Source organism: Sarcophilus harrisii, chromosome 1 (genome assembly GCF_902635505.1).
Source record: "Sarcophilus harrisii chromosome 1, mSarHar1.11, whole genome shotgun sequence".
Classification (NCBI taxonomy): Eukaryota; Metazoa; Chordata; class Mammalia; order Dasyuromorphia; family Dasyuridae; genus Sarcophilus; species Sarcophilus harrisii.
The window spans coordinates 72,152,370-72,175,941 of NC_045426.1; the positions used below are offsets into that span (position 1 = coordinate 72,152,370).

General features: G+C 34.6%; 2 protein-coding genes across 2 annotated transcripts in view; one reads left to right on the top strand and one right to left on the bottom strand.

Annotated features, from left to right (window-relative positions):
* SPATA48 (spermatogenesis associated 48) overlaps window positions 1-9,780 on the bottom strand; it is an 86,861-nt gene extending 77,081 nt beyond the window's left edge. The window contains exon 1 of the mRNA XM_031957221.1: window positions 8,975-9,780. Within this exon, the coding sequence (XP_031813081.1) occupies window positions 8,975-9,527 (553 nt within the window). The 5' untranslated portion in view covers window positions 9,528-9,780. The remainder of the gene's footprint in view (window positions 1-8,974) is intronic.
* Window positions 9,781-12,623: 2,843 nt separating this feature from the next.
* ZPBP (zona pellucida binding protein) overlaps window positions 12,624-23,572 on the top strand; it is a 125,242-nt gene continuing 114,293 nt past the window's right edge. Inside the window, exons 1-3 of the mRNA XM_031965484.1 lie at window positions 12,624-12,650; window positions 14,866-15,118; window positions 20,671-20,754. Of these exons, the coding sequence (XP_031821344.1) occupies window positions 12,624-12,650; window positions 14,866-15,118; window positions 20,671-20,754 (364 nt within the window). The remainder of the gene's footprint in view (window positions 12,651-14,865; window positions 15,119-20,670; window positions 20,755-23,572) is intronic.

Below are 23,572 nucleotides of genomic sequence, written 5' to 3' on the forward strand. Positions count from 1 at the left end.
TAACTTCATCCTTTACTATCTTTTAGGGGTTTTGTTTGTTTGTTTTTTAATGTAATACACCCCTCCATGCACTCTATGGGCCATTTATGCTGATTTACTTGAATTTTCTCACACATTACGATGCTTTCTCTCTCCATATTCTTATACTGCTTGTTTTTGATATTGGCAATTCTTGCCTTCCTCACCTTTAACTCTTAGAATCTCTGTATTTCTTAAAGAATTAGTCCAATAGGTACCACATTTTTCAGGAGGCCTTCCCCTTTATGGCTATTTTTTATCTATTTTGTGTTTATCCTTTATGTAATAATTTATGTATATGTTTTATTCCCAAATGGAATGTACGTGCTTGAAGCCATAAAATGTTTCTTCTTTTTCTTTTTATCCTCAGCAGTCAGGCAAAGTTCCTGGCATATAGTAAGAACTTTATAAAGGCATCATTGTTCATTCATTTTTAGTTGTCTTTAACTCTTTATGAATCCATTTTGAGTTTTCTTGACAAAGATACTGAAGCGGTTTGCCATTTCCTTTTCCAGCTTATTTTACAATTGAGGAAATAGAGGCAAACGGGGTTAAGTGACTTGTCCAAGTAACACACCAAGTAAATGTCTAAGGCCAGATTTAATTCAGGAAGATGAGTCTTCCTGACTCTAGACCTAACACTTCTTCTAAGGCACCATCTAACTGCCTTCACAAATGCTTATTGATTGATTACTTCTGATATTATACTAAATTGTATTGTTTCTTTTTGTCATTTCGCAAGTTTATGTCTTATCGCTGCAATTAAATAGCAAGCTTCCTGAATTTTGGATTGTCTTTGTATCTTCCATTGAGCCCACTATAGAGTCAAAAATGTAGTATGTATATTGTATTTCAATTTGATAGTCTTCCTTCCTCATCCCCTAACAACTTGGGTCAAACATTTATTCCAGAGTAATAGCAATGATACTATTTTATGAATGTTTTTCCAGTTTATCTGTGATATCAAAGGAAAATCGAGTAACTTTTCCAAATCTCAGTTTCCCTGGCAGTCATTATTAATTTAATGAGTTCTTATAAGTCAACAATCATTTACTGATATTCTATGTATGAATGATTTGACTTATAAACATTCTCAAATGAGATAGTGGAATTAGATATGATACCTTAAAATTCTAAAATTCAGAATGGCTCAATTGTATTAAATTTACCTTATTTTTGTGCATTTTTTCTTTCCTAATTAGAAATGTTTGCTTACAAGATTAAAAAAAAAAAATCTTTCAAAGATTTTTGGAGCTATATCTTAAGTCCATTGATTAGTGATCTGTATCTCTAAAGTCAAAGTCAATTGACAGTTGGTAGAAATCTGTATGTACGTGGCCTGAATTATGATTTACATACATTTTAGTGGCTTCATAGTCCTTTTTGATTAATAGACTATGAGTTTACTTAAGAGTTAATTAGCTTTGGATCTCTTTCCTCTATTATTGTACATTTTAATTTCCTATTTTGACATCTGGCCATTACCACAGCTGAATATACTTAATCTTCCCCAAGATCTAATCTCTGATGGTTGTTGTTGTTCTCTGGTAAATACAGTTTACAGTAATTACACTGCCATCAACTATTGCCTTGATGACAGATTTTAATCCACCACAGGAATATAAAACTTATTATAATCTTGTTCTCCTGACAAGGATGTAACACTCTTATCCTATTAATTTTAGGATGGGACAGTTTCTGATTTTGTTAATATTTTCAGTCTATTTCAAGGTTTGTCAACCAATCACTCAGTTAACAGAATAAGGTTAGAAGTTGAAGCTACATCAGAAAAGAATATGGAAAAAACAGTGAAAAGCCCCCTTAATTATAAAAAAAAATATTTTAAAATTTGAATTATCATGATTGCAAACCCCAGAAGCTGATAAAAAGGAAAATACAGAAGAAGAGGTTAATTCCACATAAGGAATATATAAAAGAAAACAACCCAATAAGTAAAGTTATCTAAAACCAAAATGGCGTTTTTTTTAGAAAAATTGTCAATTCTTCCTTGTTGGAAGTCTTCAAGTAAAGTTATAATGCTGGAGAAACTGAGCAAGATAGAAATTAGAGAATAATTTAACAATTTATTTAATGGAGAGATATACTGGGACCAAATGGATCCATGTTTGGTCCCAGAGCTGAATGAGACTATTGTCTCAAAGAATCCAGCAATGAATGTCAGATACAAGAATCTTTTATAGGGTAACAAGAACAATGACATAATGGGGGAGGTACCTGGATGGGGATGACATAATGCGGGGAGAGGCACCTAGGATGACATAATGGGAGGTACTAGAGAGGTTCCTGATATTCCAATGATGCCTAAAATGGATAAAGACCTTTATCCTATCAAACATTAAGAGGGAATAATTATAGCTTGAGGTCTAAGATACAAGAAAGTTATCCTATCAAACATTAAGAGGGAATGGTTATAACCTGAGGCAGAGTAACTGAATAGGACAATTGGGAAACTGGGTCAGAATGTTAAAAGAGAACTGTGGCACAACAAAGTTAGATGACCATTCATAAGGGATATATTGGGATACTGTAGACAAAATACGTGATTTGGGGAGGAGATGGCTAAATGATATAGTTCTATGTAAACTTTGTAAATGTGCTGCTTCTTATCATCATGATGAAAACAAAGTGCTACATCAATTCCATTCTACCACTATTTTTCATAATGGTAATAATAGGCAACATACAAGCAGTATTGGTTTTGAAGGTTCAAACTATTTGTATCAGAAGATAAATTCCATTTAGAATCTCCTCTAATGTCTTTTTTCCAATTTCCCCTGATGTTTAAGTAACCTTTGGGTTCTTGTAGGCTATGGAAACTCTTGTCAAATCAGGTTTTGAATATATGACAGACTGTATAACTATGATCCAAGGACCAGTCTCATTTAAGTTAGAAAGGTTAATATTAAGGTTGTTGGTCAGTCAAAAAATATTTAAGTGCCTACTATGTGCCAACACATGCAACAAAAGGTAAGACATATTCTGCCCTCAAGGACCCTAATGGAGGAAACAATACTCCAACAACTATGATCAAATAAGCCATTTACAGGATAAACTGGAAATCACCACAGAGAGAAGGCATTAGAATTAAGGTTGACTGTAGGGTGAACTTTTTTTTAACCAGAGGAACTCTTGACAACCTACTAGGATGAATTACTAAGTAGTTTTGCTATTGTTGCTAATGGTTCTTGTAGTTCATCTTGTCTTCTCTAAAAGGACCATGACATCATGGAAGTGATATCACTGATGTAATAAGGACTCTGTGATCCCCTGATCTTTGTGGAGGGGAAGGCTGGGTTAGAAAACCCTAAATCTCCTGACAACCCCTCTCCACCCTTTCACTTGGCCTCAGGGAAACTCCCCAAATAATCCCCACAGGCTTTCACCTGGCCTGGAGGAAACTCCCCAAATAATCCCCACTTTCAATTCATTTGGAGATCCTGGCCTGAGGAATAATCTCCACCCATTATTGACCTAGAAATTACTCCCTCAATTCATTTAAAGATCAGGCTAGGGATGAGCCTATCCTCAGGCCATAGAAAGCTAAATAAAATTGAATCCTGTAATCCCAATCTTTGCTGCTAATCAGGAGCCCACTGAGAGAAAGAGCTGCTAAGAGTCAATAAATCCTTTTTTGCCAAAACCTAATTTGGACTGAATTCTTTCACAAAACCTGTGATACTGACCTGGGGACCCTCAAACACTGTTGGGGTGTCTCACCCCTTAACACCATGACATGCAAGTGAATTGGATTGAAGTGTTATGCCACAGTTCCCTTTTGATGTCCTGACCTAGTTTCCCCATTGTTCTATTTAGTTACTCTGCCTCAGGTTATAACATTTCCCTCTTAATGTTTGATGAGATAAATTGAGATAAACACAGTTGCTCTGCCCCAGAACTCCAGATTATAATCATTCCCTCTTAAATTGTTGATGAGATAAAGGTTTTATATCTTTAGGTTATAGACATTCCTTCTTAATGTTTGACAGGATAAAGGTTTACCCATTTTAGATGTCATTAGACTATCAGTAACCTCCCACCATTGTGTCATCCTAGGGGCCACCCCCCCATTAGGTTATCCCCATCCAGGTACCTCCCCCACTATGTCATTGTTCTTGTTATCCTATAAAAAAGCTTGCCCTCTTATACTTAAGGGCTGGACTCTTTGAGATGATAGTCTTGTCCAGCCCTGGGACCAAAGATGGATCCATTGGTCTCAGTATCTCTCTCCATTTAATAAACTATTGAATTGGTCTCTAATCTCTGACTTGCTGAGCTTCTCCTGCATTACATTTTACAGCAAGATATTTATAGGATAACAACAACAATGACATAATGGGGAAGGTACCTGGATGGGGATAACTTAATGGGGGGGAGGTACCTAGGATGACACAATGGAGGGAGGTACTGGAGAGGCTCCTGATATTCTAATGATGTCTAAAATGGATAGAACTTTATCCTGTCAAACATTAAGAAGGAATGATTATAGCCTAAAGATATAAAACCTTTATCTCATCAAACATTAAGAGGGAAAGATTATAACCTGAGGCAGAATAACTAAATAGGACAATTGAAGAAACTGGGTCAGGACATTGTAAGGAAACTGTGGCATAACAATATAAGGTATATTTCTACAAAAGTTCTATGCAGGTATGTCATTGTAGTCTAGAAGTCACTCTGTATTTCCAAAAAGATGCTAATGGAGTCCAAAGTCTGTAAGGTTCTATTAAGCTGGAAAGATTTTGAGTATGCATGCTCACAGCAAGGCAATTTGACTTCTCATCCCTATGATATATATATTTGCCTAGTCAATTCCCATAAGGTCTCCCTTTCTCCTGTCTAAATGATTTGTTCCAAATTCCTTAAATTTCCCTAAAATGCTAATTTCTCTAACCTCTTTTCTATTGTGGAGTCTTCTTGGACTTTTCAGATGTATTCTTTTTAAACTGGTGGCTTCTCTTTTGGCTACTAGTAAGCTGTGCTATTTAGCAATGAAATTCTGAAATGTAATTGATGTAAGGAACTCTGAAACTATCTCTCTCTGACTTTGGGAGTGAACCATGAGGTAAAGCACTTGAGAACTCCTTGGAGAGGAGAAACTCCTTGAACTCTCCCCTGAGAAAGACTGGCTCTAGGGAATCAACATAAAGTGGTTTCATGCTGTTTATCTTGGTGGGACTAGTTGAGTCCAGGATCACTCCTACTTAGCCTGAGCTGGAAATCTAGATTTCAGTGGACCTCTATTGAGTTGGAGATTAGTCTAGGAACACTCATTCAATTGGAAAATTTCTATTCAATTTGCAAAGATTTCTGTCTGATTTCAATTCAAAATGCACCCAGCCCCTAGCTAAGGTTTCAAATTATAGAAAGAGGCAACTTGGGGTACTTCCTTGCAGAGGGGCAAAAGCAGAAATTTTGCCAAGGAACTTATCTCTCTCTCTCCTTGACATAGCTACCTTTGAGGACCCCCTGCCAGCTGAGAAAACATTCTCTTTTCAGTGTTAACCCCTCTTTATCTCTCTCACCTATTTCCCTAATAGGACCACCTCTTTACCTCTCTGTTGGATTTCTCTGCTAGGATCTTTATCTCTCTCTCTGCCAGGACTCCTCTGCTAGGCTTTTATTTTTCTGTTGGGGCCTTGTCATGAAGGAAGTCAGTCTTCCTAGCAAAGGCCGACTTCTTAGTGCCAATAAACTTCTTTTTGCCAGTCTAACTTTTCGGGTTCATAAATTCTTTTATGAAGGACCTGCACTGAACAGAAGGGGTTCCCACAACTCTCTACCCTGTGCCAAATCTCATTATAATGATTATTTCTCTTGGAATTTTAAGCTTTAGATTTTTCTGCCATTAGTTATCTGTGGACCTTATCAATCAATATTTTGATATTGATTTTCAAAACTTTGGGTCAAATTGTTTGTATTAATTTCAGTCCTGTGGTCTTTAGGATTTATAATCATTTTTTCCCTCCTAGATGAGGTCCAGAGTTACTAGGTGGGGTTGGCAGAGAGAGCCTCAAGTAATGATAAAATTACCCCTTGAGGCAAACAGGGAAGAGGACTAATGGAGATCAATTTAATCTTAAAGTCCTACCTTCTATGAAGGCATGGTTGACCCTACCTTTTTATATCCAGTTAGAAATCCAAGTTATGTCAAACTTCTAGAGTTAAATTTCCCTAATAAATAGGTCTACAGCCCAAGCCATCTTTGTTGAATCCCTTTGGATTAAGCCCACCATGATAGAGTTCTGATTCATGGTATCTTTCTCCTCATTCCTCCCCTATGTCTCATGATGTCTTTCTCTTTCTTATAACTAACTCATTTCTTTAGGATGCTAACCTTCTCTATTGATTTATCTTGTCAGTTAAGGGCATATTTCTACCTCATGGAATGTATATCTTTTCTCTGGTTTAATTATGAGGTCCACTAGAGAATTTGTCTTTTCTGTTGTTAACTGTTAAAATCACTTTCCTGTCTAATCATATGCTCTCCCAACTCTTTTATATTTACTAGTCCTGGTGCTTATTTTATCTCTTCATTTTGTCTGTAGCCTCTTTTCCTAAATAAACCTATCTTTTGCCAAAGAAAATGGCCATTGTTAATTCTTCACATGACTGAACCCCAACATTTGGTGGCTATATCAATCTCATCATTTGGTACGAACTGCAAATACATCATTTGGCTAGGAATTGCTACCCTAGACACATTTTATGCAAGTGGTCTTGAAGATCAGTTATTTCAAGTTGTATAAAATCCATGGATTCTTTCAAATTTTTTACCTTTCCTTTTATCAAATTATCTTTCACTTTATGATTTAGAAATATTTCATTCTCTTTTTCTGAGCCTCTTAATTTGGAGAGATTTTCATCATGTGTTTTATTGTTTATTCTGTTGTTAATCTTTGAAAGCTTTTATTTTCAATTTAGTTTTTTAAAAGATTTTATATATTTTTGAATGATTCTGGAATTTATTGTCAATTCACAATCTCTCAGCTATACTTAGAATTAACATTTTTTGCTTTTTCATAAGAATCTTTTGGTTTGCTTTTCTTTAATTATATGTATTTCATTGTAACCTTTTTGGAAGTTCTTGTCCCTTATTCTATTTTTATTAATTCCTATGCTGCTGTGTTTCTTTAGCGCTAAGCCTGTATTTTTTTTTTTAATTAAAGCTTTTTATTTTTCAAAACACATGTGGACAATTCTTCAACATTAGCACTTGCAAAACCCTGTGTTCTAATTCCCACCTCCTTCCCCCTGCCCTCCCCTAGATGGCAAGTATGTTAAACATGGTAGAAATATATATTAAATCCAGCATATGCATGCAGTTATATAATTATCATGCAGCACAAGAAAAAAAGTGAAGCAAAATAAAATGCAAGCAAACAACAACAAAAAGAGTGAAAATGCTTGTTGTTGTGAACCACATTCAATTTCTATTGTCCTCTCTCTAGGTGTACATGGCTTTCTTCATCACTGAACAACTAGAACTGGTTTGAATCATCTCATTGTTGAAGAGATAGGCCTAAGTCTAATCTTTTTCTCTTGGGTATTTTGTTCTTGTATTTATCCTGGAGTTTTCTATTCCTGGTACTCTTGAATCAGGTTTCCCAACTCACTGTCTCCTCTTACTTCCTTGATATGGCAAATATATTGTCTCCTGTATAGGATACCGGGAGTGGCAGAGTGTGTACAGATACCTATTATTCTCTGCCACATGTAAAATCTTCTAGGAGAGACTTGACTGTCAGTGTTGCCCTATTGAATCCAATCCTGTCCCTGTAATGGCAGTATCTACTTTCTATCATATGATGGGTGCAGGAACATTATTTTCTGCCCCTAATATATTCTTTATTGAGGGAAGGGGCTGATTCAGAACAAGTAACTGCCCTAGACTTGTTTAGGGAAAGGCTACTATAGTCCACTTTTAACACAGACTGTCAAGTTGTATGAATTGGCTGTGTTTCTCCCAGAACATAGTACAATTGGAGATGTTTATGAAATTTTAGTGAAAGCTTTAAGTAGTACAGCTTTCTGTTACTATATCAATAGGCTTTATATAAAAAAGTAGATATGTTTTATCTTCTCCTATTGATGCCATGGCTTCAGAGAATTTTTTCTTGTAGGTTTGAGTATTATTTTTCTCATTCTTCCCCTTTATTTATAAATTCCTCCAGAGGGGGAGAAATAGGTTTTGTAATCACATGTCAGAACAAAAAAGATTATTCTATATGAAACTATGAACCATTTTACATAACTTCAAAAAATTCTACGTTACTTTCAAAATTATTCTATATAATTAAAATTCTTTCTGAATTTCAATAGCCCTCTTTTTTAAAATCATAATTGCTAACCTCTTGACTCTTCCTGATCTCCCCTTCTCAATTAATACATAAATAAAAATTTGCCTTTCTCTGCATCTCCAGTGCTTAATATAGTACATGGAACTTAGATAAATTTAACAAATGCTTATCAATTGGTTGAAAACAATTAATGAACCTTGCTAGGTACATGAATGCCTATTTTTATTTTTCTTAATTTTCAAACATATATTGCTTTCTCCCAGTTCAGTTCTTCCAAGGTGGTATGATCTAAGGAGAGATATGGTCACTGCCCTTCTGGCCTATAGTCTGGTCTATGAGCACCCATAAGGACTCTCTTCCAATCTGGAACCATGACCAGGGACCCCACTCCTCTTCAGCCACAAGCTCTAGTATATTAGTCATTCTCTTCATCCTCAGATTTATAATGCCCTTTGATATTAACCACATAATAATTAGCATATGGTTTATGCAATAAAATATTAGTTATATTATCACTGATTTTATAGCCTAGAATACATTTTTTTGTCTTAAGGTCTATATATATATATATATATATATATATATATATATTATTATCACCAATTTCTTAATTAAAAAAAAGCTGCTTTTTTATTTACCTCCAAGTCTGGCTCTCATGGCAGCATCAGATATTTTTGTGGAATTCCATCTTGTGTTCTCATTTATCTCTTCTAATAGTGTTGTTCTCTTTTTAATTTCTTTCTTTAATCCCTTTTCTGTTAAAGGGATTCGATCTTGAGGCTTCAAATCAATGTAATTTGCTAAGTTTGGGATGCATTTGCCAACTCCAGGCAGTAAATTAGCATCACCTCCTGCACTTATAAATCCTGAACAAGGATCACCCAATGACATTTCTTTTCGATGTGGAAATGAGGCAAAATCTTTCCCAGGAGGTGGGGGATATGGATAGTATAAGTGATAGTCTGGCTGGCCAGGAGAAGGATAAGGGTGAAATTTCAGGAAAGCATGACTGTCTTTCTCTTCAAAACTGCCAAATAAATGTCTGTCCTCATTTCCTCTCACAAAGGGCATCTCCATCTTTTTAAGGAGATGACAGTAGTGAGCGTAATCCATTTTCTTCAGTGGTACTTTCACTGCTTTGATGGGAGACTCAGGGATAGTGGTCTGTCCTTGTTTATGATCTGATGTCATTTTGGTTTTTAAAATGTTTTAATGACCACAATTTAAAATAAAGACTTTATAAACTCTTTTCCAATAAATAGAAATTGGAATTTTTCTAGAATAAAAATTTGTTCATGCTTCTAAATTGCAGTGTAGTTTGAATTGCTTTAAAGAGGGGAAAAATGATTTGTCCTACAGCCTTTCCCTGTCCTCAAGACAGTCAGTTATGTAGAAGAACTTGGCTGCAGAAAGAATTATAAGTTACTTTGTTGCTTGGCAACAGTAAAACATTGACATATACTGAAATAAATTTTATATATCATAATATAATTTCTGGGAAGAAGAAACAATTAGCTTTTGTTAATAATACTTCTGTCATAGCATCTTTAGCAGACCCTATGAAGATGCTTTCTCTTTCAAAAAAATTTGAGTTTAATTATAACTATAACTTATTAATTGATATTATATGAGAAATATAAATCAAAATATGCAAGTTAATTGTCAAATTAAATATAAATTAAAATATTCCAAGCATCACTTGGCACAGTAATTGGGATTAAGTAATTGTCTCATATATACTAATTGTGTGAACCTAGGAAAATCATTTAACCTATCTACCTCAGTTTCCTCCTCTGTAAAATGTGGAGAATAATAAGAGAGGATAAAATGAGATACTTTATTAAAGTGCTTCACAAATCATAAAGCCTATAATATGCTAGCTATCTTGTTATTACTTTCTGTACTTGAATAATATGAACTTTGAAAAAGTTAGTTATGCTTGATACACTCAATAGAAAAATTGAGATGTATTCTTAACTCCTCTAAGATTTATTTCTCTGCTTATCCTAGATGAAAATCCCCCTGAATTCACTAATGAAAGTATTCTTGCAGAACCTGACTTTGAGGTCTTGCAGCACTGAGTTAGAAAGGAGAATAAAGTTAGTGATTGTTATTCAGGAAAAAAAAGAAGATTGAGAGAACACAGAAAGTTTAGATCCTCAATATTCCCTTCAAAAATAATACAAAAATATAAAAAAATGAAATGGGTAGAAAAATCTGAGGACTTTTTGGAGGGATATTCAGATAAATGATCAAATGAAATTATCAATGCAATATTAAAATAAAAACAATTGAGAGAATTGAAGGCAAAATTAATAGAGGAAAATGAATTCAAACAATTTCAACAGAGATATCTTAAAGAAAACTTATTTCAACCAACAGGATGATTTCAGAAAAGCCTGGGGAGACTTACACGAACTGATACTGAGTGAAACGAGCAGGGCCAGGAGATCATTATATACTTCAACAACAATACTATATGATGATCAATTCTGATGGACCTGGCCATCTTCAGCAATGAGATGAACCAAATCAGTTCCCATGGAGCAGTAATGAACTGAACCAGCTATGCCCAGCGAAAGAACTCTGGGAGATGACTAAGAACCATTACATTGAATTCCCAATCCCTATATTTTTGCCCACCGGCATTTTTTATTTCCTTCACAGGCTAATTGTACAATATTTTAGAGTCCGATTCTTTTTGTACAGCAAAATAACGGTTTGGTCATGTATACTTTTGTGTATCTAATTTATACTTTAATATATTTAACATCTACTGGTCATCCTGCCATCTAGGGGAAGGAGTGGGGGGAAGGAGGGGAAAAATTGGAACAAAAAGTTTGGCAATTGTCAGTGCTGTAAAATTACATACATATAACTTGTAAATAAAAAGCTATTTAAACAAATAAATAAATAAAAAAGAAAACTTATTTTGTTAGAATAGTTAGTGGACACATTGTAGGAACTAACTCTCCAATGCCTTGCCCCCTCAATTGTCTCCCAGATCTTTTTCCATCACTAACAACTTTTTCAACTGAGAAATTTTGCTTCATATTTTTTAGGAAAAAACTGAAGCCATTCTACATGATCTTCCTTTCCTGTCTTCTTTAATTCCTGTCACTTAAGTGTCTTCTACATCTATGTTTTCCTTTACTCCATCTCACATGATTATATTGGACTTACTCCTTATTAAGAATAACCTCTTTACTTAAGTGACTGATTCCATTCCCTCACAATCTAAACCCAATCATCTTTCTAGCCTCATTACACAGTATCCCTCTTTCCATGTTCTCTGAAGCCAACAAATTGGTCTTTTCTTTGCTTCTCACACAAGGTCCTCCAACCTTCATCTATGTGCCTTTGCACTGATCTTCTTCCATGACTGGATTGTACTTTCTTCCTCACCCCCTATTTCTTCTACATGGAGTCTTTCCTGATCTCTTCACTCCTTACAAACTCCTTTCAAACCATCTTGTAGTAAATTACCTGATATTTAATTTATATTTATTTTGGATATGCTTATTTAATTTCACTCAATAGAATGCAAGCCCTTCAAAGATAGACATTATTGTTATTTGTATACTCTTGCTCTTTAGGAAGATATAGCAAATGTAGACTTGTTTGTTAGGAAGGTCACTTTGATATCTGAGTGGAGAATGATTTGGAGTAGAGAAAGATTTATGACAGGGAAAGCAACCATCAATTCCTGGACTATTACTATAGATTGATGGTTGCTACATTTTGAGAAATTTTGCTTCATATTTTTTAGGAAAAAACTGAAGCCATTCTACATGATCTTCCTTTCCTGTCTTCTTTAATTCCTGTCACTCAAGTGTCTTCTACCTCTATGCTTTGCTTTACTCCATCTCACATGATTATATTGGACTTACTCGAATTAGTGTTAAAGGGAAGAAGGGACCTATGTGAGAAATGTTAAGAATATTAAATAGACAAGCTATGGAAACAGATTGGATATTAAGGGTGGAAGAAAGTAATGAGTCAAGGGTGACATATAGGTTTCAAACCTAGGTGATTATGATTGAGTATGGAGGGAGAATGGATTTTCAGGAAAATATGAGATCTTTTGTGGACATAATGAATTCAAGATGTTAATGGGTTAGCTGGAGGGAGATATTCAGTAGGGAATAGACCCTGTAAGACTGGATTTCTAGACAGAAATCAACAGTCATCTGCTTTAGGCATCCTATCTTTTCCAAAAGATTGCACCCTCTAACATCCCCATTCTTTCAATCTCTCCCTGTCCCTTCTTTCCTACTGCCTACAAACATGTTCATGTCTCCCCCAGGAATCTTGGTAGGCACTGGGTATACAAATATTTGACGACTGAAAAATAAAATAAAAACGAACTAGTTCCTGCCATTTATTATATTGTTTTTCTGTGTTATTTGACACAAAGAGATTTAAAGGGAGAAAGAAGATTTTGGGTTAATGGGAGAAATGGTAGAAAAACAAAGGAGACAGAAGATGCTTTAGAATAATACAGCCACACTTTCAAGGTAAACTTGTGAAAACTGTGAAGGCATTGGATCTGCAGTCGGAGGACCTGGATTAGAGGCACAGCTCTGCAATTTAGGGCCCATATTGTTTGGAGCAAAACACATTTTTTTTTTTTTTTTTTTAATCTCAGTTTCTTCATCTGTCAAATGAAGGGATTGGAGTAATTAGCTTCTAAGGGTATCTTCTCCCTTTCCATTTTCCCCTTCCCACAATGTGAGAAGTCTTTTCCTAAGAGTTTCCTTGGTTTGAAACAGCTTGAAAGTATCCCTTCCTGTATAACCTCTTAGAATCCTTAACTTTCTTCAAGGCTCATTTCCACATTCCATTTATAGTTCTACAGGAAATTTTTCTAGAGCTCCCAGTTATACTCACTTCTCAGTTTTATCATGGATATATTTAATTGTTTGTGGCATATTGCAATTTCACTATAATTACTTTCTATTTATTCTCATTTTGTATTTGCGTAGTTGTGACTGTTTTTTCCCCATTAGAGTGTAAGCTCTTTAAGTAGAGATTGTTTTATTGCTTTTCCTTGCTATCTCCATCATTTAGCACAGTTTAGGAACACAGTGAATACCTAAGAAATGCTTGTTGAGTATTGATAGATTTATATTAGCTTAGCCTTACTAGGGGCAGCTAAGAGGTACAATTCAAATTCAAATTCTACCTGAATCACTTATTATCTATGTGACTCTGGGCTCTCAGCCCAGGGTGTTATGAGAATCAAATAATTAAACATAATCTCAACTTGCTATGTAAATACTATTGTATTTATAGATATACAATACCATATTATATATATACACCCATATATAATGTTCTATCATTGACATGATTTGTCATGACATGACATAATATAATGTAATATAATATATAACTAGCTAATGTAGAATAAGAGCTATTATTTATTAGTTTTTAGCACGGTGACTGACTCATAGTAGATGTTTAATAAATGTTTATTGATTATTATCTCAGTGGATAAAATGCTGGACATGCAACCAGATTTGATTTCAAATCAGACCTCAGACATTAGCTGTGCGACCCTGGGCAAGCCACTTAATACCTGCTTACAAGTTACTTAATCCTGCATTTGTAAAATGGACTGGAAAAGAAAATGACAAATTGATTCACTATTTCTAAGTAAACACCAAAAGGGAAACAAAGAATTAAGCACAACTGAAACGACTGAATAACAAAATTTATCATGTTTGTACTCATCTGCTGTACTGTATTATTCAGTATCATTGCCCCCAGTAAAACTTTAATTGCTTAAAGCAAGGTCCTATTTTTTCCCCCTTTTGTAGAAGTGATTCCTCAGAAAAAGTTTTTGCATTTTGTGATTTCACTGATTTAGGGAAATACCCTAATAAAGGAATTCCATTTTACCATCGCACGTCATCAGCTTCTGTGTTATTTTTAATCTTTGAGGATTGCCTACAACAAAGGTTCTCAAATTTTCTAGTCTCTGAACCCCTTTAAATCCAAAGATTATTGGGGACCCTCTCCAAGAACTCATGTTTATGTCCAATCTTTCTTTTGATATTTATCCTATTAAAATTCAAATACGTTGGTATTATTTTGATCTTGTGAACACACGCCACTTTTATTGCTTTTTCTTATATCTCCATCATTTAGCAGTTTAGGAACACAGTGTACATCTAAGAAATGCTAGTGGAGTGTTGATTGAAGTTAAATAGTTCCCTACTTAGGATAGGATCTGACACTTGAATACAGTGGAGGGAAGATGTCTTAAGGAGGCATCCTCTGTCCCCATGGGAATTGATGAAATCTCCAAGAGAGATCAAGGCACTTACAGGCACAGGTTCCAAAATCACAGCTGAAAGAAAGTTCAGAGGTAACTTAGTAAGGTCTCTAGTATTACATCTCCCATCCTGCCCCACGTGTCCTTTCCTAGATGAGACTCTCAGAAGCCTCCATTCAGCTTCCATTTTCCATCTTCTCCCTGCCCACTCCTGGTCCTACCCTTCACTACCCCGGGTCTCAACGCTAGTCCTGCTCCGCCCTCTTTCGCTCCGCCCCTGCGCACTGGACATTCCATCGGCGCAGTCGCAGACGAAGCAGCGTTCATTTAGATTTCCATGGTAACGATGTTCTGGGCCAAGAGCCGGTAGGAGGAGCCGTCTGGATGGAGGGCGCGTCCCGGGTCCTGTTGAGGCGGGCCCGGGAAAGCCGTCGCCCTCGTCTTTGCCGCCGCTCCCAGTATTTCCTCCTCTTGTTCTTGCACCTCCTGGCGTCCCCTTCAAGTAAGGCTGCTCTCGCTCTGAGAGGGATAAGAGATGAGAGGCCTCTTAGGAGTTGTGGGAAGAGAGAGGAGGAGAGAGCAGACCCGGCAGGGATAAATCTAAAAAAGAAAGTGGGAGGAATAAAGGGGGGGTCTGGGGTTTAAAAAGAAACATCCCGGGCCATGGCGGATCCCAACCTGCTTAGTCTGAGCACTTAATTGTAAGGTTCTCTTGAAAGGTGGAGCGGTGCTGTGGAATGTTCTCTGGGTTTGGAATGTCAGATTCTTGGGTTCGAATCCTCCCTATTATCTAACTGTTCAGGTCTCAGCTTTCTCATTTATAAAAAGAGACTAGAATGACTCAGATGACCTCTAAAGTATTTACTAGCTTAAAGTTGTGATCTTGAGTATAATAAATTAACAAATGTCTGCTCTTTGAAAAAAACCTTAAAATAAATGGATTAATTTTTATAAATTGTGGTAGTTTGCTTAATTGTAAGAAAATAACTATTATCAAAGACAACGACCATTTTTAGAGGACGCAAATAAAGCCGATATTTTAGTTATTTTTGGAAGTTATTTAAGCTCTCAAAGATCCTCCCAGATTGGTTGCTAAGGTCTCTTTCATCTCTAAATATGTGGTTTTATGAGGATAAGATTTTCTTATTCTTGCTTAAAATTTATGTTAAACATTTCTATACTAATATTTAAGTGAATGGTAGCTAGGAAGCACAGTGGATAGAGTGCTGGACTTGGAATCAGACAAATCTATTTGAATCTCCCATTTCTATTGTGCCTGAGGTAAATTGCTTTGATTTAGCTGTGCCTCAGTTTTATTATTTGTAAAATGAGAGGTTTGAACTCGTCCTCTATGTTCAGCAAATTTGTGATATTATGATGCTTTATAAACTACTCCAAAGCAGAGTTCTGCATTTTAATCTGCACCATGTGCATAGCAGTCCAGTTTTTACTATGTTTTTTCAAATCATTTGATTATTCAACTACTAGTGCAGCTGGATTTCACTTCCAATTCAACCCATATGGGTTCAAGTACTATCTCTCCAGTTGATTCTCATATCTGCATTTCTAGCTCTTAATAATTCTTCTGAGTGCTAATCATAAATCATGAACTGCGTCATTTATTTTATTAGATATAGGATAGATATTGCAAACTCAATACTTAGAAAATGTAACTCATCATCTCTCCTACCCTCAAAAACTGGCAGTCTTCCAAACTTCCTTTTTTATGGTGAAAATGCTACTAGCATCCTCCCAGGCATCATCCAGGTGTATAATCTTGAAGTCATTCTTATGTCCTTCTTTATCTCCTATATCTTTTTGATCATTTGTCAAGTTTTGTCAACTGGGCCTCTGTAATATTCTCTCTCTCTCTCTCTCTCTCTCTCTCTGTGTCTATCTTTCTCTGTCTCTGTCTCTGTCTCTGTCTCTGCCTCTCTCTTTCAGTCTCTTGTCTCTCTCTTCTATTTATATGACCACTATCCCAGTACAGTTTCTCATATCCTTTATTCTGCACTACTATAATATCCTCTTGGTTTCTCTGCTTCTGGTCTCTCCTCTTCAAGCTGTTTCCTGTTTGGTTTCCAAAAATCTTCAAAAAGGAATCACTGGCACTAACCTGTTATGAAGATGGCTTTCCACTTCTTATTGGATAAAATACAAATTCTTCAGTTGTGAAGTTCTGCACGGTCATGCTTCTGCTATCTTTCCAGTCTTATTTATACACTTGCCTTTTAGGAACAATCAGCCAAGTTGTACTAATAAACAGCTTTGATAATCCATCTACCATTTTTGCATATTTGCACAAGCCAACATATCATCTTTCCATATCTTCATCTCCCCATAACTTTGTCTTTGACTTAACTTGGGCACTATCCCTTGATCTCCTGCTTCTCTAATTATAGCAGTACTAGCCCTTCCCACAATTTCCTTGTACTATACTTCTGTGTTTATAGTACTCCAATAGAATATAATCTATTTGAGGAGTTTAAAACTCATGTTTTTACCATTGTATTCTTAGTGCACAGAACATGGAAAACTTTAATAAATGTTGAATTTACTCCTGAATATAAACCTGGGCCTTGAAGGTACAAGAGATTAAAGGTTCATATTTTTTAGGTTTGGTTTTCTTCCTTTCTTTTTTTTGGCTATTAATACATTTACAATTCAGTTTTTTAGTTTAATTTTTAAACTTCACTCATACCTGTTTATATACACAATTTGGTTTAATAAAGTATCATATTTCAACATTATTTGTCATCTTGCTGCCATAAAAAATATTAATGATACTAGAGCTCCATCTATAGGTGTAAGATATACATAGCAGGAATTTTGTTGATTTTTTTTAAAAGATGTTTTTATGGATTTGACTGTCATTCTAAACTCTTAAGCTCGTAAGTTTTCATATTAGTTTGGCTCTGTCCCTTCAGTTTTTAAGACAGAAAATAACTTAGATAATTTATAACTGATTGAAAGTTGATCAGTAAATTGTTACAAAGATTTATGTTTAAATGAATACTTTGCCTTTTAACTCAAAAGGTATGTTTTTAACTTAAAAGGTTCTGGCCGCATCATTCTTTATTTCTTTTTTATATTTAGGAATATTTTGTTTAAGGAAAACACTGTACAGAAAATTGTCCGAATAATTTCAAGGAGTTTATTTAAAATGTAGAAACCTTGGGGAAGGTGAGAAAACTAGACATCTGGTAGAAGACTCAGTGTGGTAAAGGGAAAAATAAATAAATATAATGGGTGATCCCATATCTGTCATGAATTAGAGGCAAACAGAAATCCTGTGGTGGGCACTGTTTCTACCAAAACCACTGATTTTTCTTGACCACATAGAGAAGTAGAGTAGTATTAACATTATTTCTTCATTAGTATGTCAATATGTACATAAATGGATTCCTTTTACCTTGCCCATGCTATATGCCATGCTATAAATGGCACCATTATTAAACCCGTCATCCATATTCAAAACCTCTTTATTGCTTTTGCTCTCCTTATTTTTTTATATCCAATCACTTACTGAGTCTTGTTGCTTCTGAATATCTCTTGAATCTTCCTGTTCTTATTACTGTCTCTTAAATGCAGATTATCTGTACTTACTTGAAATATACAGGATTATAGGATCCCAATTGGTTATTCCCCCTTGCTCTCCATTATTCATCCTATTTTATGATTTTTGCAATTTCCTTATTACTTAGTACAGAGCATTTATATATCCATTAAACATTTATTAAATTTACTGTCTGCTAATGGTCCTGGATATTAGATGAAATAAAGTGTTAAAATCCGGAAACAGTTCTCATAGTCTTTCAAGTCTAATTAAGTACTTTCCTAGGAACAAACATGGAAGTGTTTTTGCCAGTGGGCTCAGTGCTGGACAGTAGCAGTTATTGTTAGATTTGGCCTCTGCCCTTTCCTCTCTGTACACTAGATAGATAAATGAAGCTATACATAAGATGCAAAAAACAATCAATAAACAACACAGATGTCAGTGTAATACAAATGGTACCTGACATTCATGTAGCCATTTAAAGTTTACAATGTGTTTAACACATTGTAACAGTTTATTCTTTCAATAATAGTAATAGTTAACATTTATACTGCCCTTTTAGCATTGCCCAAAGCTTTCTTTACATGTGTTTACTTCACTTGATTCCCACAAGAACCCTTGGAGACAAGAGTTATTATTATTCTCATTTTAAAGATGAAGAAACTGAGGTGGAGAAATTAAGAAAATTACTCAAGATCATACAGATAGTAAAAGAGGATTTGAATTCAGGTCTGGTGGACTCAAAATCTAGTAAAATCAGTATTATAGACATTTTCTTCCCCATTAAAGAAACTGAAATTAATAAAAAGCCAATAAAAATGATAGCTGATATGTTGCACTTTAACATTTACAAAGTATTCTAAATACATGATCTCATTTTAATGTTTACAATCTCATGAGGTAGTGACTGCTATCTGTTATTACTATTATTTCCTGAGAAATTACCAAAACTTTTTGAAATAATTTTTGACAGCATTGGACACTATAGAAGCTTTGTTGAGACCACTAATTCAAAGTTACTGACACTAGATTCTTTTTTTTTTTTTTTTTTTTTTTTTTTTAAATTTAATAGCCTTTTATTTACAGGATATATACATGGGTAACTTTACAGCATTAACAATTGCCAAACCTCTTGTTCCAATTTTTCACCTCTTACCCCCCCACCCCCTCCCCTAAATGGCAGGATGACCAGTAGATGTTAAATATATTAAAATATAACTTAGATACATAATAAGTATACATGACCAAAACATTATTTTGCTGTACAAAAAGAATCAGACTCTGAATTATTGTACAATTAGCTTGTGAAGGAAATCCAAACTGCAGGTGTGCATAAATATAGGGATTGGGAATTCAATGTAATGGTAAAAAGTCATCTCCCAGAGTTCTTTTTCTGGGTATAGCTAGTTCAGTTCATTACTGCTCCATTAGAAATGATTTGGTTGATCTTGTTGCTGAGGATGGCCTGATCCATCAGAACTGGTCATCATCTAGTATTGTTGTTGAAGTATATAATGATCTCCTGGTCCTGCTCATTTCACTCAGCATCAGTTCGTGTAAGTCTCTCCAGGCCTTTCTGAAATCATCCTGTTGGTCATTTCTTACAGAACAGTAATATTCCATAATTTTCATATACCACAATTTATTCAGCCATTCTCCAACTGATGGACATCCATTCAGTTTCCAGTTTCTAGCCACTACAAAAAGGGCTGCCACAAACATTCGCTGACACTAGATTCTTGCTACCACTCTTAACTTTCAGGCATTTCTTTTTGGGTAGAGAAAGAATAATTTAATGGTGTTTAATTATTTAAATCCCTAAGAAATGTAGGTTTCCTTTTAAGACATTATAGAATAATCGTTCATCTGATGTAGTGGAAAAAAGTATATTTCAAATTAGGAGCTCAGGTTTTGAATCCTCATTGTATTTGTTGTTACTTATGTGAACATATGCTGGATTTTTTTCATCAGCGAATTGAGTAGTTCGGAGTAAATGAAGTCTAAAGCTTTTAGGTTTAAATCCTCTGTTCTCTGTGAAATGCAAGAGTAGTCTTATAGTAAGGTTTCAGGTGGTGAGCATCCATATCTGAAATTTATTTTGTTTTTTTCCTTTATATCAAAAGAAATAAACATCTTCTGGGAATATTTGTATAATGTCGTCTCTTGAAAAGAACTGTGACATACAAGTGGATATTTATTAAATTTAAATAAAATATTTGTACTATAGGATAGAATGATCTGAATTGAAAAGACCATTTAATATCATTACATATGCACAGCACAATCATTTGTATATAATAAATGTTTTAATAAATTATTGTTGAAGGTCTGCACATTTGCTAGTGTTTTTCTTACCAAAAATACTACAAGTTTCAGGGGTAATAGATTTACAATTCTCTTAGCAATTTAACAACTGATGCTAATAATTCAAAATAAACAACTTATCTTTTCTATTATAACCTAAAGCTCTGTTAATTTCTTTCAAATTTCTTTTACAGTTGGATATTATTCTGAAGGATACTTAAGAAAGATCATTGAAGAGGCAAAAGTAGTGAAATTTGTAGGATCATTTAACTTTCCAGGTATTCATAAATTAAAAAATAAATAATGCTTCTGAGACAGTAATATGAATATTTTTCTTTAATTAAAGTCCATTTTAGCTTCAGAAATTAGAAGACAATGGTACACCTCTTCATGTCTCTAAGATAATTTTTACCATATGATTGTGTCCATTCAAGTTCAACCTTGCCTGCTGCAAGATTTGTGAGGAAATAATATTTGCAGCATGTGAGCAATTAATCCTTCCTCAAAGTTAACTTGAAAATTTAAGAGTATGTAAAATATCATATACTCTATTACAGTAGCATCAAAGGTAGACTCCACTCTTTATATACTTTTAAAAAGTACTTATATAATAATTTCACATTTTGAATTCAGTCCAAATTGATAGTTTTACCTTGAAATCCTATATATTTAATCTTATGAGATTAGGTAAACTAATGAGGGAAAAACATTTTATTATTTATTTATGTTATTTTTGTTTGTTAAAGTGGGCTTCTTTGGAAACAGTGAATGTTTGAATTTAACTTGTGGTTCTTTAGAGTTTATTTTTTGTGATATGGCAAGTTGATTCTTTAATGACTTTAGAGGACTTATTTTTGTCATAATTTTTAAATATATTTTTTCTCTTTCATATTCATTACAGAATATGAATTTTAACCTGTTAACTTTGCAGCTATTCTTAGTCATCATCAAATAGTCTATTGCATTCACTATAAAATGTAAACATTGTTAAATACTTTACTTTGCTCTTTGCTCTCTATTAAATTTTGTACAGTGAGAACTTAAGATATGAAAATATATAATGAGTATATTACAGAAGTACATTTGTACAGAGGTGTCAAATTGAAGGGCAGCAAAACTCACAGCTGGCACCTCGTTAAAATGTAATTGGAACATATTTAATAAAACAAATTAAATTATACATTATAGATAGTGTCAATTTATGATTTTCTGTCATGGGAGCTCAACTATTTCTGTTTGGGTTTGACACTGCTTGTAGACAATATTTCTCTAGAGATTTAATTATCATATTGTTTCTTCTGGTTGATATGCAACTTTTGTGGAATTGGTATAACTCTCTGGACTCCTAGAACAGAACAATAGTTGATAGTTTTTTTTTTAAATACATTTTAAATAATATCTTAAAAACATTTTTTATTTTATTACAACACAAAAACTTTTTCCAGTATCCTTTTCCCTCTTCCTTCCCAGAGAGTCATTTCAAGTAAGATGAAAGGTTTTAAATCATCAGTGAACTTTCTGGTATCATTAGCTCAGCCATCATATATTCTATTACCATCTGGATATTTTTATAACTAAAGGAATAAGAAGAGGGTTTTTATAGGATTGCAGGAGAAGCAACACTAATTTTCCATTTAGTTTGATCACTTATGGTGATCAAAACTTGGTATACTACTTCTCCTGTCTTTCTTTTTGATTCTGTGAAAGAAGGTAGAAAAAAATATTTATTCAAATTTGCTTATGACTGAGGGAAGGAAGCAGGGTGAGCCCAGTGTATGACATTCCACCTAATCAAACGCAAGATAAATTGGGAGATAAAGTGTCATCAAATCACTAAACTCTGATAAGTTCCTTTCTTGGGCCCTGAAAGAAATGGTGAATGTTATTGTTGAGCTACTGACAGATGTTCGAAAAATTTTGGCGAATTCAAGAGGTCATGAAAGATTAGAGGACAAATATCTTAATTTTTTTGGAAAAGGAAATATAGTATCTGTAAGTAATAAGTCAATAAATTGGATTTTTATTCCCTCTGAAATCTCTTATTTAAAGGAATGATTAAGTATCTACATGGCTAGCATTCATTAAAAGAGAGTCAGTGTAATGACTAAAGATAGTCCATGCTGGACTAACCTTTCCTTCTTACTCTCCTCTCTCCTCTCTTTTTTCCCCTTTTTCCTTCCCTCCCCCCTCCCTCCTTCCGTCTCTTCCTTCTTCCTTTCCTCTTTTTTCCCTTCCTTCCTTCCTTCCTTCCTTCCTTCCTTCCTTCCTTCCTTCCTTCCTTCCTTCCTTCCTTCCTTCCTGGAGATCAGTAGCAATAATTTATCTAGTTTTTAGCCAAATCTTTGATTTGATTGATAGGATCTCCTGCTATCCTTGGAAAGATGGTGAGCTAAGATGTATTCTGAAAGTTAGGGTAGCTAAAACAATATAGGTGATAATCTAGTTATTCTCTTCTCAAGGCAGATAATCTCTGGAATATTAGGCTCATTTTTGTTATCACTTTTGAGAGAGTGATAAGCTAGAGGAGACCAGGTAGTATGTAAAGACTTTTAAGATCCTGCCATATGAGGCTGGCTAAAGGAATTATAAATGTTTAATCTGGAGGTGTTTTTTCTTTTTCTTTTTGGAGTGGGGCAGAGATGATTTGTAAGTATCTTAATGCTTCTAATTTTGAAGATAATGGATAAATGGATAGATGGATTGTGGTTGATAGAGTGCTGGGCCTGGAGTTAGAAAGTAAGACATCTTCCAGAGTTCAGATTTGGTCTCAGATACTTAGTAGCTGTGGGCAAGTCACTTAAACCTATTTGCCTCAGTCCTTTATCTGTAAAATGATCTGGAGAAGGATTCTTTCCATTCCATTCCAGGATCTTTGCCCCCACCAAACCCCAAATGGAGTCATGAAGATTTGGGCATGATTGAAGTGACTTGAACAACAAAAAATTTTAGGAAATATTAGATAATCTCAGAGACTGAAGTAGGAGCAATAGATGAAGTTTAGAGTTACAGAATTGGGCTCAGTATAAAGAAAAACTTTTAAATTAGTAGTGTTTTCCTAAAGTGGAGGGACAATAGCAAGCAGCAGGCTTCTGCTTC